This window comes from Lepisosteus oculatus, chromosome 6, assembly GCF_040954835.1.
Source record: "Lepisosteus oculatus isolate fLepOcu1 chromosome 6, fLepOcu1.hap2, whole genome shotgun sequence".
Lineage (NCBI taxonomy): Eukaryota > Metazoa > Chordata > Actinopteri > Semionotiformes > Lepisosteidae > Lepisosteus > Lepisosteus oculatus.
This window is the reverse complement of record NC_090701.1, coordinates 56,309,935-56,326,943: the sequence shown is the minus strand read 5'-3', so window position 1 is coordinate 56,326,943 and position 17,009 is coordinate 56,309,935. Positions and strand designations below refer to the sequence as shown.

The following is a 17,009-nucleotide window of genomic DNA, read 5'->3' as shown; positions in this document are numbered from 1 at the left end:
AAATTTCCTCCAGGCCCCTACCCATCATGGCCAAATAATCCCCATCTGTGAACTGGCTTCATCACTCTGCTCTCCTCCCCACTGAGAGCTGGTGTGTGGGGAGCGGACTGGTGCATCATCCAGGTGGGGCTGCACACTGGTGATAGCAGTGGGAATCCCCATTCCTGGTAAAGCATTTTGAGTGAAGGGTCCAGAAAAGCGCTATATAAGTGCAAGATATTATTATTATTATTATTATTATTATTATTATTATTATTATTAACACCTGAAGAAGGCTCCACGGCCGAAACGTTGTGTTCTCTTTCTTCTTTTTTTCAGCATGGAATAAACCTATTACTTGTTCCTTTGCAGCCTACGAGTATCTCTTGTGTCCACTGAAGTATTAGCGCGCACTGTATCGTAGTACGTAGGCTGCGTATTCGACACGTATTAAAATACAAAATATGAAAACCCGTCCCGATTTTTCAGCGCACACGAAACAGTTCCAGGGTCATTTGGCGTACCACCTGGCGGCACTCCGCGTACCACTGCCGGTACGCGTACCACAGTTTGAGAACCACTGGCCCACCTCATTCAGGCAGGGGAACTTCTTCTCGCTCTCCAGCCGGGAGGGCGGCGGCGCCTCGCTCTCGCTCAGGGAGTCCAGCGACAGAGCATCCAGGAACAGGTTCTCCGTGGGCCGGAACCGGTCGCTCTCCCTCAGCTTCATGGCCCTCTCCTGCTCCTCGAACCGCTCCTCCGAGTCGGAATAAGAGCGCGAGGCCCCGGGGCCCCGGGGCAGCGGGCTGTCCTGCGGCGGGAAGACCCTGTGGCCGTTCTCCTTGAACCACAAAAAAATCCAAGTTCGTGAATTCAGTTTCCTGAACACCACTGAACTGGCTCTGCTCCCCGTTGGAGAAACTGGTAACTAAAAAACTGAGGTACAGGTGTGCGTGTGATGGATTCTCTTGTGAGGGGAATGAAACAAACTGAGGCTGTGAAACTTGGATCTTATGCTGAAACTTCAGGTGTCTGTTTTTGTTTTTTTAGAAAATGTATCGTCCTCTGTGGTGGCCATAGCTAAAAACACTTCGATTAACTGAACCGTCGAAAGAAATATAAATGATTTTTTTTTTACTAATATTTCAAAATGGAAACAAAGAGATTGAGGGGAATTTTGAGTTTTATTTTGTCATTTTAAATTTAATATTTTCACAAATCCAGGGAACCCACAACGAATCCCAGGGATATCGAGCACAGGAGCATACTATACAAAAACTAGTGCGAGGTCACAAGACGTTCTTCCTCCACTTAGAACTGAATTCCCAAGTCGCCGTTTTTAAAGTAAAGAGCTGTGCAAATGTATATCCCCATTGGAATAACATCTCCAGGCCTCCGTACCGGACGACATGCTGGGATTAGTTACATATCTACAAACACGTCTATAGTTTGCAATCTATAAGCTGTGGTTTCTAGACGTTTTATTCATTCTAGATGTTCTTTAACTTAATTTTAGAGATATTGAGATACTTTGTGAAAGATTCTAGATTCAGCTACAGTGCATTACGGTAATATCATCATTATGAGAACTTCAGATGAGGAGCGTGTTAAACTACCGATCCAGCACGCCCGTGCTTGTGCCTCCCAGGCGAGCGAGCGAGCGAGCGGGCGGGCGGGCAGGACTGCGCGCACTACCTTCTCCGCCGCCTGCCGCAGCTCCCACTCCTGCCTCTCGCGGTCGAACCCGTCCAGCAGCTCCGCCCTCTCCCGGCTCCAGCGCCGCTCGCCGAGCTGCAGCTCCCGGCGCAGGTCCGCCAGGGCGCCATGGCTGTCGGCCAGCAGCCGGCGGTGCTCCTCCCGCTCCCTCTGGAGCGCCCCCTGCAGGTCAGCCGGCTCCGCGTCCCCGGGGGGGCGGGTCCTCTTGCCCTCCAGCTGCCGCCCGGAGAGAGGGAAGAGAAACACGCGCACAGAGAAACGCGCCGGTTACTCCCCGAGCACGGCTGCGGATTTCTCCGATCCCGAACTTCCACTCCGCTGCCTGCAGAACGGTTTCGTGCTGAAAATATATTATCTTGCTCTGCATTCCGCAGGGTGATGACACAACCACACTAAATTAGATATAATAATAATTATATAATACATAATATATCTAATAATAATTTGCAATGACAATGAGGTTAGAATCTGGCTAATAAACAGATTTTTGTGGAAGAGAATAACCCATCTAATCCTGAATTTAGGCTTTGGTAGCATCATAAGAAAGTTGTGTATAGAGGTTGCAGACACACACTCTGGAGAATATTGTCACAACATTCTTAACAATGCTGTCACAGTCGAAACGTACATGAAGATAACACTGCCGTGATGTTCTTCAGCCGGCTTCGAATTTTGTCTCATTCCGAAATCACGATACCATGTGTAAAACATCTCATCTTTAAAAACATACAGCAAACACAAACACAAACATCTTTGGTCTCTGTAATGTGGGAATATCATTGCGTTTGAGCATCCGACATGACCAAGCCATCCACCTTAACTGGAATGTTGAAAAACCCCTTGGTTAAACATTTCTATCCAACACAACCTACAGTAACTACTACCTTGCAGCAATCTACTGAATGGGAAATGTTAGAATGGTTTATAATTGCAGGTAAACGTTTTCCTCAAAAGTAATCCAGAACAAGTAAAGAAATCCACTTCTAAATGAAATAAGTGAGAGGATGCCTGCTGTAAAACACCATAGTGTTTGTCTTATCTTGGCTTATGTTATTCTGTCTGGGTACCATGAGAGTGATTTATAAAATAGGGTAGGTAGGTCAGGTCCCCTTTTCAGGCCATAAAGGCTCATGGGGAATGGGGGGCAAGGGCCAACATTTTTATCAACCATTCGACAGTGGAAGTTGAGGTGATGGGGTCAGCATCCCACTCCGGCCGGCCTGTTAACCCCAGAAGGATTGACCCCCAGTACTTGTTTGGAAAGCAGGCTGAGTGGATCTGGGAGCTGTCTCACAGGAATAAGAGCTCCATCGCTTGCCCCTACTGGGATTGAACCCGGGACCTCCCGGTCCAGAGCGAGACGCCCTTCCCATCTGAGCTACCACGGCTCCGATTGACAAAATGTATAACACATAACTTAATTATTTTAGATTTGCACAAAGGAAGCATTTTCTTCACATGAAAAACAGAACCACAGCAGGGATGAACTGATAAGGAAATAATAAGTGGCAACAACGTGATACTGGCTGCTTAGCAAAACCAAGCAAACAAGAAGAAAATTGGCTGCCCCTGAGGTTTGCAGTTACTGTATTAAATTATTAAAATTAGTCACCAATAAATTAACATGAATTATTATGAGAAACATACGCTAGACGTTTAGGTAAATGGGTGTAAAAAAACATCACGTCATACTTTTTGACAGTCCCTCTTTTTGCATTAGCTCATCACCAATATTAGGGCTCACCCTGCCTGTAATAGTTTCCATTGCACTGCCCTGAGTTTAAGAAAAAACAAGCGTTTGAAGTATACATACAGCAAATGTCTTTTTATACAGTACCTACTGTAGCTACTCATTAATTTATTATTTTTGTTTATTAAACAAGATCTTTACCCTTGAAGATGTTTGCGTTGACAAATTCCTAAAAACAAGTGCTGTTATGAATATGAATTAATTGCAACCCGTCTCTTGTGTATTAAGAGAAAATGTGTTGATATTATAATTATAAAACTAATTAGACCAAAGTACACTCTAAAAACACTAAATGTAGTGGCTTTCTACGTTCAGTACTTTCCCGGAACATCATAAAACATGGAAGAACTTCTGTACTTGTACACAGCGTTTTCTTTGCACGGGGGAACCATTGCAGATACCCAGCTTCGCACATAACCAAGTCCACCCCTGTACCATAGCATAACATGCTATAGCAGCTAGTACAGTATGTACATTAAAAGACATAAGTAAGCCTCACTTATATGACAAAGTACTAATGCACTGGCTTTAATTTAGTTCAGATGACACTGATCAACTAAAAGAAACAACAGTAATCACAAAGGTATAGTGATCAGCTACAATAAACAACATGAATCCCTCCTCTGTTTTCAGCGGATGCCTGCACTTTCTCTCTGACTTCAGACAGCTGTGCAGCTAACTTGGAAGTTGTGGCCAAGCTCATCCCACACTGCTCTCCTTCCACACAAGACCGAATTGCAAATAAGGGAATTTGTGAATGCTAAATTTGCAGATGTTGAGACCGAGCTGCGTTGCTCTACAAATGCATGAAGATTACACTTTTTATGAAAAGAAAATGGAAAAAAGAATGGTCACTTAAAAGTGTCCTCTAAACAGCAAAAATTGGGTTATGTGAAAAGACAAATTCCTAACACAAGAAATAGTATATGGCTAATAAAGTAAAAGTGATCTCTTATCTTGGAATTGAGTTATGCAACAAAAACATCTCTTATGATACTGATTCAAATGATATTTTCTGTGTTATTGAGATTCTGTTGCGATTATGTAACTATGAGCATTTGTTAAACCTCAATGTGCATTTTCGATTGTAGCACTGCTTTAATTGTAGCATCTGTTCTAGTGAAACAACTTTGAAAATAAAATAATTTTGGGAATTACTAGTTCTTTTTGTTTTGCTATAAGACATTAAGTACATCTACAATGGTTTAAAGTAAGAAAAGGTGTTTATCAACAAGAGCTCTTTCAGTCTTATTAATTCAATAGGCCAGATTTGACACAGTATATGGTTATTGGACACAAATCCAAAGATATTTTTATCAGTAACCTATCTTTTCTTCTTTTAAAAGAAGCTTGTTTTTTCAAAAGTTTTGTTTTTCCACTCAAAGGACAGTATGATCTCTCTTCAAGTCCAACCTTAAAAAGATCCTGTGATCTTGCAAGGTTTTATTTAGTTTAAGGCTATCCCTTTGGTATGTGTGACATTGAAGCTTCATTTCTATTGATTAGTCACCTTTTTGAAGGAAACTCAATAACACAATGTTCTTGAGGAATCTTCTCCTCTCACCTCCTTCAGACATGACCACATATGACAGCATCTCAGTTTCTAATTAGAACTGTCGATATCCAAGTATTCATAAATGTTGACAACTCTCTTTTGCTTAATAAACTACTGGTCAAATAAACCATGATTAAATCCAGTTTACACTACACATTGTTTTTTTGTTTCATCAATGACCTAAAACATAATCACAAATGCAACAGTCCAGTTCTGTGGAAAGAAAGTTGTCAGTTTGGAGACTTGAGATGTGGAAGTAGTCTACATGATATGAACTTGGGCTGACCTGCTAAAGCTTTTAACAGGCTGTAACTTGTAATTATTTCTCTGTAAAGGTGGTACTCATTTATAGAAAACAACAACAAAAATTAGATATTAATAGATGAGGGTACTGAAAAATACTATTAATACTGATGTGGCAAAACTTGCACGTTCAACACATTAATATTGATATATGCAGTTAAAAATAAAACTGACAGAATCGTTTGAAAGCCATTATAAGACACAAGGCCAAGGTTTTAGCCCTCTGAATATAAGTGGCTGTGTCATGAATACCTGCACAGGCAGTGACCAGTCTTAACTTGGTGCTTAACAGGCAAGTATTAGGTCATACCCGTCATTCCAGTGGATGTGCTTTGTCACTGTTCAGCACTGAATGAATTGAGAATGATGGATGAACCTGACTTCACTGTGGATTTAGACTGATTACCTTCACGTGCAGTCAGCGATGAGTAAAGGAACTGTGAAATCGACACAAGGGCCACTGCAAAGAAACAATTAGATCCCCGAGTATCGAGACAGAGCTTTCAGCTACAGTTCTGGATCTGCTAAATGGATTCATTAACATCTAATCATCCCTTTTCTGACCACATCATCCAGTACAGGGACTCGGGGCAGCCACAGCCTATCCTGGCAAATAACAGCTGATAGGCAGAATACACCTGGAAAGGCCGCCAGTCCATCACAGGGCAGACACAGACACAGACAGGCACACTCACACCAGGGCCAGAAGCCACTTAGCCTTCCAGTATGTTTGCAGACTGTGGGAGGAAACCGGAGCACCTGGAGGAAACCCGTGCTAACACAGAGAGAACGGGCTATTCAAACTCCACACAGACAGCACCTCAGGTCCAGAATTGAACCCAGGGCCCCAGAGCGCTGAGGCGACCATGCTGACCACTGTGCCGCCCGCGACCCAAAATCAATCTGGTGGGAGTCATTCCTCTTACACTTCTGGTGTTATTGATAAGTGGAGGGCTTTCAGCAAGGCGGAATACGTCACCTGCTCCACGTGGCACCTCATCTCGGCCCACTCCACCTCCCAGGCGGCCTTCTCGTTGGCGTAGGCTTGCTGCAGCTCGTGGCGCCGCTGCTGCTCGTCCTGCAGCTCCGAGCGGAGCTCCTCCAGCAGGGCCTTCAGAGCCTGCAGCACCTTCCTGTTCTCACCCACCTGCAGAACCACAGAACACGGTTCTGATGACGGCAGTCATCACAAACCTGCAGTGATCAGCTAAAATGAACAACATGAATCCCTCCTCCATTTCCGGCGGATGCCTGCACTTTCTCTCTGCCTCCATGGTCAGCACTCCCCACTGTAAAGAAATGGGCAAAAACACTGTCCACGAGCCAGTAAAGTCGTCTCCGGCCTGTCATTCCCCGTACTGCTGACCCAGAGAACACGGGCTCAGCCCCAGCGTGCCAGCACCCCCTCGCCATGCTGGGGGGCGACTTCTAGCCCCGGTTTGAAGTTCTTATATGGCGAAACAGATTTTGTTATTCAACAAGATGGGACTTTATTGGAAGGGGGTGAAAATGTTTGCAAGGTACTGCATAAGCAGCCTTCAAAAATGCACACCAACCACGCAATGGTCACAGTTCATGCCTGAGTTCCGCATCGTCTGCACCTCTACACCAAAGGCACCAAACTTCCACATGTTGGCCCCTGAAAGTCTGACGCTCCCTTACAAGTCATCCTTTTTTCTGATTTGTTTTTTCTTATTTATTTCAGTTCTACACCAGATTTATTTTCATATTTGCAGAATTAATACCACCATAGTATCATGTTGGGGGACCTTGATTTCCATTAATCCTAGCTTGAGGCAAAAGAAGGGCATTTAAAAAATAGTCTGATAAACTAAAGCCTCCCCTGAAAGTGTTTCTCGAGTTCTGGTACTCCGTACAAGCTCTGACTAATTTTCTAAAAAAGTGTAAGTTTTTAAAGACTTGGAGCATGAATATGAAAATATCTTCATTCACATGCAGGAACGCATAACACAGCACACTGCATTTACAGTAAATTTAGAGAATAGAGGCTTAGGAGGTGTATAACCTGCAGAAATCCTAATAAGTGCTGTCTGCATTTGAAAATTAACACTGGACACTCAGTCTCAGCTGTATTGATATCCTCTCCTGAAAGTGCATTATGTTGCAAGAGTTATGAGGCTTACAGAGTGGTTCATGTGAAGTGCTTTTCTATCATATATCACACCAGTAGCATGGTAGGAGTATGTGCTCCTCATATAAGTACAGAATCAATACAAAAATGCTGCAAAGTCTTGACATTTTGGAGTGAAGTATTCAAGCTACTTCCCTTTTCTAAGAGCTTATCAAACAAAAATACGAGACCATAAAGACAGCTTTCAGTTTTCTTCTTAAATTACAGCTTTAAATAATCAACATTTGCAAAAAGGCAAAGCATACGGGTTTATCAATTGTTGAAAAAAGTTATGTTTAGTATAGCTCTACACTAGTTTATTTGGACTTATTTACATTTCACTGATTTGGTTGACTTACTGTACAACTGCCATATTCAATACAATGAAACAAGTGGAGCATTGGTTCAAGGTCAAGGAATCTGAGTAGAATTTTTCATCTTTATTTTCAGGAACTGTAGCCTAAGCAAAGTGTTGAATCACACACATTGTCGTCACTTAAATTGAATTATGTCATACAAACGCCATGTGCAAATTGAAATAATTCACTCTGTGGAGCAACTTTATTTGTTGATACAGAAATGTATCTCCTTATTTTTATTTAAAGGTCATCCCATCAGAGTGACAGCACTTCAGTGAATCAAGGAGGTTTAAAGGGAGATGTGAAGCACTGCAATATGAACACATGTGAAAGATGAAGTCAGGCATTAGTCTGCCTTTAGCTGTTTTGGAAATCTTGCCATAGTTAGACAAAAAGACCTCAAAGACACACGAAGGTGAACTTCTGGTACTTTTATAATAATCAAATGAGAAAAAGGCAGCACAAAACGTGTAACACTGTAAGCTTTTAAATAAAACATAGTGTTAAGATTTTAAGATGAATTGTGTACATATGCAGCACGTTTCATCCGAAAGGATCCCAGAATGTTTCATATTTGTATTGTGACGAAGCAGAGGGACTAGGAGTGACAAGCTCAGCGGTGCTTCATCACTCCAGACACCGGACGGTTTGTCAGGGCACTTTTGGCACGGGGCTGTCAGAGGAATCAGAGGCACCTGGTGGGTCAAAACCTAACCAGGAGGACACAGGGTTCGAGGCCACCGCATAAAGCACAGATGCACAGGGGCAATTTAGTGATGCCAGTTAACACAGAGAAGATGTCTTCAAAACTACAGGGGAACATGGAAGCTCCATACAGACAGAGCCACTTTCCTTTCACAGGGAACTTTCAGATTCAATACACAAGATAAAAAGACAAGTGTCCCAGTCCACACGGTAAAATACAAAAGTGTCACAATCCATTGACCTCTAAGGTTAAAAATGTTTCAAAAGAATAGAAAAAAAATGAAAACACAAAATGAACCCATGATCATACAGAAAAATGTATCCACAAGTCTTAGAATTGCACATTACAAAACAGGTAACACATTTCAATGTCTTCTCTGGACAACAATAAAACTGATAATTGATTAATGCCTGATAAAAGAATTCCATTTTAATGTAAGGATTGGTATTGTATTCACTTTCTTAGTGTTATTTTTATGAGAAAAAAACAACATGCAGAAATAAAACACAACACACACCAGAATTATAAATAAACCCATAAACTCTTTTATAAGAAACTCCCAGGACATCTTTCCAGTAAAAAAATAGACCTGAATTTTAATTAGAAGTCTGTCAATTGTTTCAGTTTTTGCAAGCAACAACGTTTCCACAGGCACTGAAAGCTCTCTCAGTTTTGTGAATGAGAATGTGTGGCTGTTAATGCACAAATGCTTCTGTGTGTGTTTGCAGAGACTGGAGGAGATACTCTGTTGAGTTCCTCCATAAGATCAACATACTGTGTCTCATTCACTGTCAGCCAAAGCAGTAAGCACATAATAAATCACCTCCTGAAGTGTTTTCCTTTTTCGGGAACATCAAGGACGTCCGTAGCCCCTGAAAAGATTGCCTTGAGGTTGCTGCCAAAAGCCTTTTTTTGTTCAGGTGACCCTTCATGTGCTGATTCGTCTTCTCTCTGAGATTCAGTACTACTGGCTTGTGTTGCACATGGGCACATGGCGGGATACACACTGGGCAGGATGCCAGTGCATTGCAGCTTTTGTATTGATGCAATTTTGTAAAACTGCCGCCGAAATTTAGAATATGTATATTGCCATAGTACAGCAGGCTCAGACAAGGCTGCAGCCCTGTTAGGACCACATTCCCCAGGAAGCTGGGGTGAAAGAGCTCCTGCCCTCACTCGCCTGACCAGTTGCTGGAAGACAATTGGACAGGTGACAGTTCATAATGCAGGAAGCAGAAGCCTCCAATAGTATGTTCTGTTGCTTGGGAAGAATGAAGCGACCAGCCAAGTTGCTGTGAGCCTACAGAACCGTAATTTGTTTTTGGATTGCTGTAAATTTAAAAGCTTCAGAAAAGCTTATTTTAGAAAGAGTTTTGTGAACGTCTCAGGAAGAGGCTATTGTGCTGTTTTAAGAAGGTAAGCATCTTAGGTATCTGTTAATGCTAGTTAGGGACTTGGAAGAAGACGGCAGCTCAAAGACGACTAGGCTTTTGTTTGGTGTGTTGTTTCTCACTGGCTTATATCTTATGACGTGTTTATGTGACTGTTTTCCTGGACCTGTTTTATAGATTCTGTTATGGTACCCAATCCCTAGTGCCACAATATTAACAGAGGAATGTAACTGAGGTTCTCCAGAACAGGATTAGAGACCCTTGGTTCACCCTTGGTTTAGTATATATTGTGACATTTTGAACCCTCATCTTGAACTGAGACACTGACCTTTCAGAGCAGGGGTCTCTTGTCCTAATCCTGGAAGGTCTGTTTGTCTATAGGCTCTTATGAAATGTGGCTCTTATGAAAGAGACACATCGGCCTTCCAGAACTGGAAATCCCTGCTTGACAAGAGCTGAGACAGTCAGGGGAGGATTACAGCTCCCAGAATCCTTAGCAATGTGGTCAGAAAGTACGTAAAGCAGGAAGAACCTATAAGCCTTTGCTGTTCTGGGTGGCCAGACGGAGAGCCTGGAGGGAAAGGATGTGGTGGGAGAAAAGCCCAACGGAAGACTTTACTTGCTGTCAGAAGCTGATAAAAAAGGACAAAAAGTGACTATTATTCCTGTAGCTACCTTGAAGTGAGAAGAAGAGTCTTCACGGTTTGGTCTTTGTTTTATGGATCAGAAGCAGAATAGCTACCTGACCATGAAATGTTTTAAAAAGACAAATCCAGAGAGCTCTGAACAAGGAGCTAGATTTGATTATATGTAGGTTGTCTGACCTATGATGCACTCCTTTATGAGGTTTAAAAGCCTCCATTGCATCTGACTTCTTTCCACACAAGAGAGCACGCTCAAAAGAGTCCGGCTGCTGGTCCCTACACCCCAAAGAGTCACCACGTCACAGTCCCGCAGCCTCTGTAGGTCTCTTGAGAACAGAAGCACAAGCAAACAACCAGCCTCAGATTCCTTGGACTGCAGATCCTCACTGACGGACTGGGCCCTGCAGCCAGTCTGGACAGGGCACGACCGTGTCTCCAGTTTCTACGGTGCCTAAAGAATTCCGGTACGGGGAAGGGGCTGCTCACGAACATTTACCGCAGCACTACAGAAAGTGTCCTCACTAGTGGCATCACTGTGTGGAACGGCAATCCCACCGGACATGACAAAGACGCTTTACAACTTTTCACAACTCGTTGTCTCAGAAAAGCTGAAAGCATCGCTAAAGACAACAAAGACAGCATCCTGGTTTTCTGCCCTATTCCCTCTGGTAAGTGTTATAGGAGCATAAAGGCACGAACCTCCAAATTCAGAGACAGTTCCCGCAAGCTGTCATATTACTGAACTGTACCCCATCACAGACTCACACTGTTTTTTTCCTCTTCTCACACTGATTGTGCAGATTTTATTTTTAAGTTGAATGCTATTTAACTTGTTCTTGTTGTTGCGTCTCTGTGTTTTGGTGGTTCCTTAATGTCTTTGTATAAGCATTTCATTGCACTTGTGCATATGACAAATAAACCGAACTGATCAAAGGGTTGTGGCAGTTACTTCAAATGCATTATTGAGAGCTAAGCTGGAATGAAACTCTGCAGACACAGCAGCCCTGACCTTGAACTGGGCATCAGTGAGAAAGCGGCCCTGGATGTTTTAAGCCAGACTGGAAAGGACAGACCTGGAATTTCAAACACAGCCTTTAATCCATCAAGGACACATAGCTGGGACTGAGGCACAGTACCTGCTTTTGCTGCTGGATGAGCTCTGGGGTCTGCAGAGGTGGTCCCTGGTCACTGCTCTCCCCTGAGAGAAAATATTCGCTTTCCTCGCAATCCTTCTGTTCCAAGAGCAGGTTCAGTTCGGGCATACTGTCGAACTTCTCATACTGGAAAAAAATACAATTCACAAGCAGGGTCAGAGAGATTCTAAGAAAATGATCTAATGCACTCTTACGACTTTTGCTGTTATGTGAATTAAGTAAGACCATCTGTAAAAGCTGCACTTGTGCTTCTACAAAGCTAAGATGCCAGTGATGCTAGAAATAGATACACTACAGATTGCACTCTTGTTGACCTGCTATGAGGACAGTGGACTAATATGACATATTGAATGTGTTCAAAATTTATTATGAACTTGGATACACTTTTGAATTTTGCGTTAGTTTTGGGGAAAATGTTAGCTTTAATATTTTTTTTCTTACTTATTTCCTAATAAGGATACGATTTACCATCAATCGGTGAGATTCACACCATCCGCTGTCACAGTGAAGCCCAATCCATCCCGGACACAGACTGTTCTCCCCCCTGCGCTCTGGCAAGCGGTACCACACTGTTAAAGCTGGACCACTAGACTCAAGAACAGCTTCTATCCCACTGCAGTGCACATCCTCTATAGCTCAGGGCCTCAGACTCAATGCACGTCTACACTTCGCACTTTTTGCAGGGTCTACCTGTTTTGTTTTTCACCACTACATACTTATTCTTCTCCACAACAACAAATTTAGTGTTCTGGTTGTTATTATTTATTATGTTTGTAATGTAAACCGTCGGCACTGTTTGTTTTCGTCTGCTCCACCATGTCGCCTGCTGTACTGTGCAAGTCCCGAGCGATTGTCTGGAATAAGGATTCCAATGTACTGTTCTTGTACATGTGGCAATAAACCTTTTGATTTGCCGAATTATGCCAAAGAATAAACAATAAAAAACAAACATAAGAATAAATATGCACCCACTGTAAAATAATGACCCCCTTATGTGATGTGAGATGGATACTGGGTGGGTGAAAAGCCGCCACATTTATGAAAAAGGCAAAATAATAATAAAAATAGAACGGTTTTCAAATCCAATCCCTTGTGTGCTCATGCCTGACACCATGTGAAGCAGTGAGGATGGGATCCCAAACCCCAGTGCGCCGGGGGCCACTCGCCTCCATGAGGTCGTCCTCCTCGTCCTCGTCGAGCGGCTTGCCCTGTCTCCAGTGCTTGAGCAACCACTGCAGCTTGACGTAGGAGACGAAGGTGTGGTGGCGGAAGAGCCGGACCTCCTCCCGCAGCAGGCCCTTCTCCTGGGCCCAGGCCCTCTCCTGCAGCTTGCTCTGGAGGCGCAGGCCCTGGAGCTCGCTCTCCTTCCGCAGCACGGCCTTCCGGTGCTCCTCTTCCAGCTGGGCAGCGGGGGGGAAAGCGGGACCGTCAGCGTTTCTCCCGCCCCCGACCCGACTTCTGCAGGGCGGGCCGGGCCGCCGCGGGAGTCGGCGTACGGAGGCCGGGCCTCGCGCCGTGTGCGGAGGGGGGGTGGTGGTTCTGTTCAGGGTTTCGCGCCGCGGAGAAGACGGCCTCGATCGCTCAAAGCGCCGCGGGAGAGCACGGAGACGGGGGGCTGCCGCGGCTGCCCCGAGGAACACGCCGTCGGCCGTGCCCGTGTCTCGCCGGCTGCGGTGTCTGCCTGAGGCGGCGGGAGGGCGGCGGTACCTGCAGGATGTGGCTGGCGTTGAGGTCCTGCTCCTCCTGCCGCAGTCTCCTCTCCTGCTCCAGTCGGGCCTGGATCTCCCTCACTGGACTACCCGCCTCCGATACAACAGGGGCGTCCCTGAGCTAACCCCCAAGGGAAGGACGACAGGTTACCTTCACAGGAACTTTTTGACGTTTTTACTTCAGCTGCAGCAAATTTTGTCCGCCACTTTAAAAAAAAAAAATTCCTATGACTCCCATTAACTGTACACTACGCTGCTTATGTATTTTCCACATGCAAAAATACAGGAATCTCATTCATGGCGATCGTGTGAGTGAATCAATCAATAGAACAGAGTCAACAGAAGCGCAGACCAACATGAGATGCTTATCAAAAACTGCAGTTTATGATCATATTTTGATGTTCCCTGCTAACCACAGACGGATAATTCTTTCAATTTCTTATAAGACTGTGTTTCTGTTCTTGTAGCCGAAGTGATTTTTGTGCCAGAGGCAATATTATATTCAAGAAGCTTATTTTTGGAGATTATATTGACAGCAGGATCCACTATAATTTTAATAAGGTACTTATTATCAGTACAATAATAAAATAAATATTACAAAAGGTTGTGGTATGCTCAAAGAAAACATTGTAACTTTATGCCTCCCTTTTGCACTCACCTGGGAATTCAGAATTGATCTGATCACTAAGGTCCAATGATATTGTCAGCTGAGAAAAGTACTCACAATTGACTCATACCTTGTCAACTGCATATGACAACCCTATGATCTGTTTGTGGATTCGGAGAGGTTACTGGGATCACGTCCATAGGTTAACAGTGGCAGCCACTAACTCCGCTGGATTTAATGCAAAAACCCCCAAAAAACTCTAAATCATCGAAAAAAATCATCGTGTACCCCAGCTTCAGCTGCTGGCTCAACAGTAGTTAGTAAAAGGGATAGTGGTTTCTCTGGATTCTAGTTGTGTGTGTTATTTTGTAATGGAAAAACACACAGTACACATAAGAGGAAAGGGATGACATTAAGCCAGCTGCAGAATGATGGCATGCAGGGCCATTAATGCCAGCTTTCAAAAGCAGCTCATCTCCCTTCATAGTAATATCACTGGGCAGCGTTATGATCGTGCAGTGTTTTTAGATCTGTGCTTCTGCTTGCTGTTACAGCAAGACCAGTGTGAGTAATCCTCAAATCCACCAACACAACGCTTTTTTCTCCACGGCAAATTTTCACAATAAAATTCCTTATATCCGCCTTGTTTCCAAATAACGCAGCCGAGAAGGTTCTGGATAAAAGGGTTAGACGAGTAAGCCAAGGTCAACCACTGCCAGTGTCACTGCCAGCTGCTCCACAGACGGAATGGAAGGAGGCCACTGTCAGTGTGTGCTGATGCTGCCAGGGTTCGGGCTCCACCCTTGTGTTAGCACTAGAGGTGGACAGATTCGTTTTTCACGGGGGTATCTGACTTGAACGCATCACTGACTTTCCACCTACGACTATAGGTAAGGTGATATCAAATCCAAAAGTTATGAAATAAACCTATATATTATGGAGTATTTAATATAATGTTTTGTTGAAGTTCCAAAGTGTTTCAGGACTTTATGAGACCTTATTCTACAATGAATAATTGTTTCATTTACAGCACAGTGCGTGGCATTTTCCCCCAAAACGTTTTACTGTTCGTGCATGTATTAAGGAGAACAGAAAAGCCAATGCACCAATGAAAAACAGGGATACATTTTGTAATGCTTATGAAACACAACTCAAAAGGTAAAATTGATCACATTGCTTAATTTACTTTTTTAACGTAAATTAATCTTTTCACGGTAAAATGCAATGAAGGATATCATCAGCTAGCATTTTGCTATAAACTTCTCTCATTCTCCCAAGGAAATTTCCTCTCCTGCTGGCTATACCAGCTGTACATACTTGAGGCTCTCTGTCACACAGTGTTAACAATGTTCTGCTTTTTGCATTCCTAATTATTTCCCGTACAAATGTATACTCGATCTTCATGGGGTCACGGTCACACAGCTAGGAAAGTCAGCACAACCTGTTGTTCTTCCTTTCTGACTTGATAGGAAAAACCTGACGTTTGAGTGGGAGCTGTGTCAGCATGCATTTGCTGCAAAGCAATACAGAAAGGTTAATTCCACACTGAAAAACAGCAAGGAGAAGCAATGTTTCAGCTATAGAGCTTTCTCCAGGTGTGTGAGAGTGGAGAGAGGTGATAATATGTGAAATGGCATTGTTCCTTTACAAATATGCAGTCTATTTTTATCAAGTTGCCCACTGACAAATAACTATAACTCTCTGCTTCTTGCTACACTCTCCTTACTATTTTCTGTGATACAGCAGAATCGATTTCTTGTGAACATGAGTGCTTCAGAGGAAATTAGTAACTTGGGAATTGGGCAAAAACCCAGCCTGTCCTCTTTTAACTTATTGCTTCTTTCAGTTTCAGGAAATATTTTCACCCAGAAAAGTGTCCCTGTTTGAGTATTCGAGTTTTGATTAGCAATATTCACTTTAATAAATGGGTATACAGTACATCATTTGCAATTCAATAAAACGGGACATCGTTGGAAGGCTGTAAGTAGATCTGAAAGGCACTGTGTGTATATCTTTCCTTGAATCCATGTTAATTACATTTAATGTGAAGTAATCCTTTATAAACCTTTAGGCTTAATAGAACCAGCACTTAGTCGCTCAGCCAAATCTGGTAGACTGTCCCAGATTTTCACATTTGTCTCAATTACTTCAGACTCTGAAGGTTACTTACAGGCTTCTGGATCAAGAGAAATATACATTGTGCTTCAAAGGATAACAGTTTCATTAAGCTAACTGAGGTAAAATGTCAATAAAAATAACTGGATATTATTTAAATGATTATTTAGCCATTTACTTAAAAGTTCCAATAGTTGTGAATTCGGTTGTGTTCGCAATTTCTGTTGGACATTTAACTTTATTATCAACTTCAGAAATGTCCATTGACATACTGTAGTCTTTTCAGAACTCAGCAAATCAAGCAGTGAGGTCAGTTGCTATCAATTCTGGGATATATTCTTTTACTTTAAAATAGGTTACTGTTGTTTCTGGACTTATACAACTAAAGCACTACACCAAAAACATATTAATTGTTTAACATTTGAATTTTTTATATTTTATTAAACAAAATTAGTTTGACATGAACCATGCACTGTCAGCAAACTACCAAGAGTAAGAAAAGCCTTTCAATGTCACTGCAGAGGAGTTTTAACATTTTAATTTATGCTTTTATTCAAATGACTCAACTACTACAGTTCTCTGTATATACAGTATATACTGTATATACACAGTGTGTACCACTATTCTTTCCTAAATTATCCCTTTTCATCCATACTCTGTGCATGTTCACTGTTTGCTCAAAACTCTGTTTATTCACTTCCTCTCGTCTCTACTGTATACCAGAAGACAGAACAAAGTCAAAATGCTGTGTTTTTTACTCTACTCTTTCTTTTAACATTTCAGTGTGGAATTAACCTCTAACTGTTGCTTTAAATCTAGAATTGATGGCACATATGTTTGGTACTGTATAGTACACATGCAGTACTAAATCAAGCCAGCATTTTGTTTGG

The 17,009-nt window shown here is 42.8% G+C and overlaps 1 protein-coding gene across 3 annotated transcripts in view; it reads right to left on the bottom strand.

The window, feature by feature from the left end:
- Positions 1-17,009, bottom strand: part of LOC102683809 (microtubule cross-linking factor 1) — a 79,221-nt gene that overhangs the window by 9,549 nt on the left and 52,663 nt on the right. For all 3 annotated transcript variants that reach the window (XM_069191612.1, XM_069191614.1, XM_069191613.1), the window contains 6 exons: positions 13,396-13,518; positions 12,855-13,088; positions 11,671-11,814; positions 6,283-6,450; positions 1,675-1,911; positions 569-820 (listed from right to left, as the gene is read on the bottom strand). In XM_069191612.1, coding sequence (XP_069047713.1) covers positions 569-820; positions 1,675-1,911; positions 6,283-6,450; positions 11,671-11,814; positions 12,855-13,088; positions 13,396-13,518 — 1,158 coding nt within the window. The remainder of the gene's footprint in view (positions 1-568; positions 821-1,674; positions 1,912-6,282; positions 6,451-11,670; positions 11,815-12,854; positions 13,089-13,395; positions 13,519-17,009) is intronic.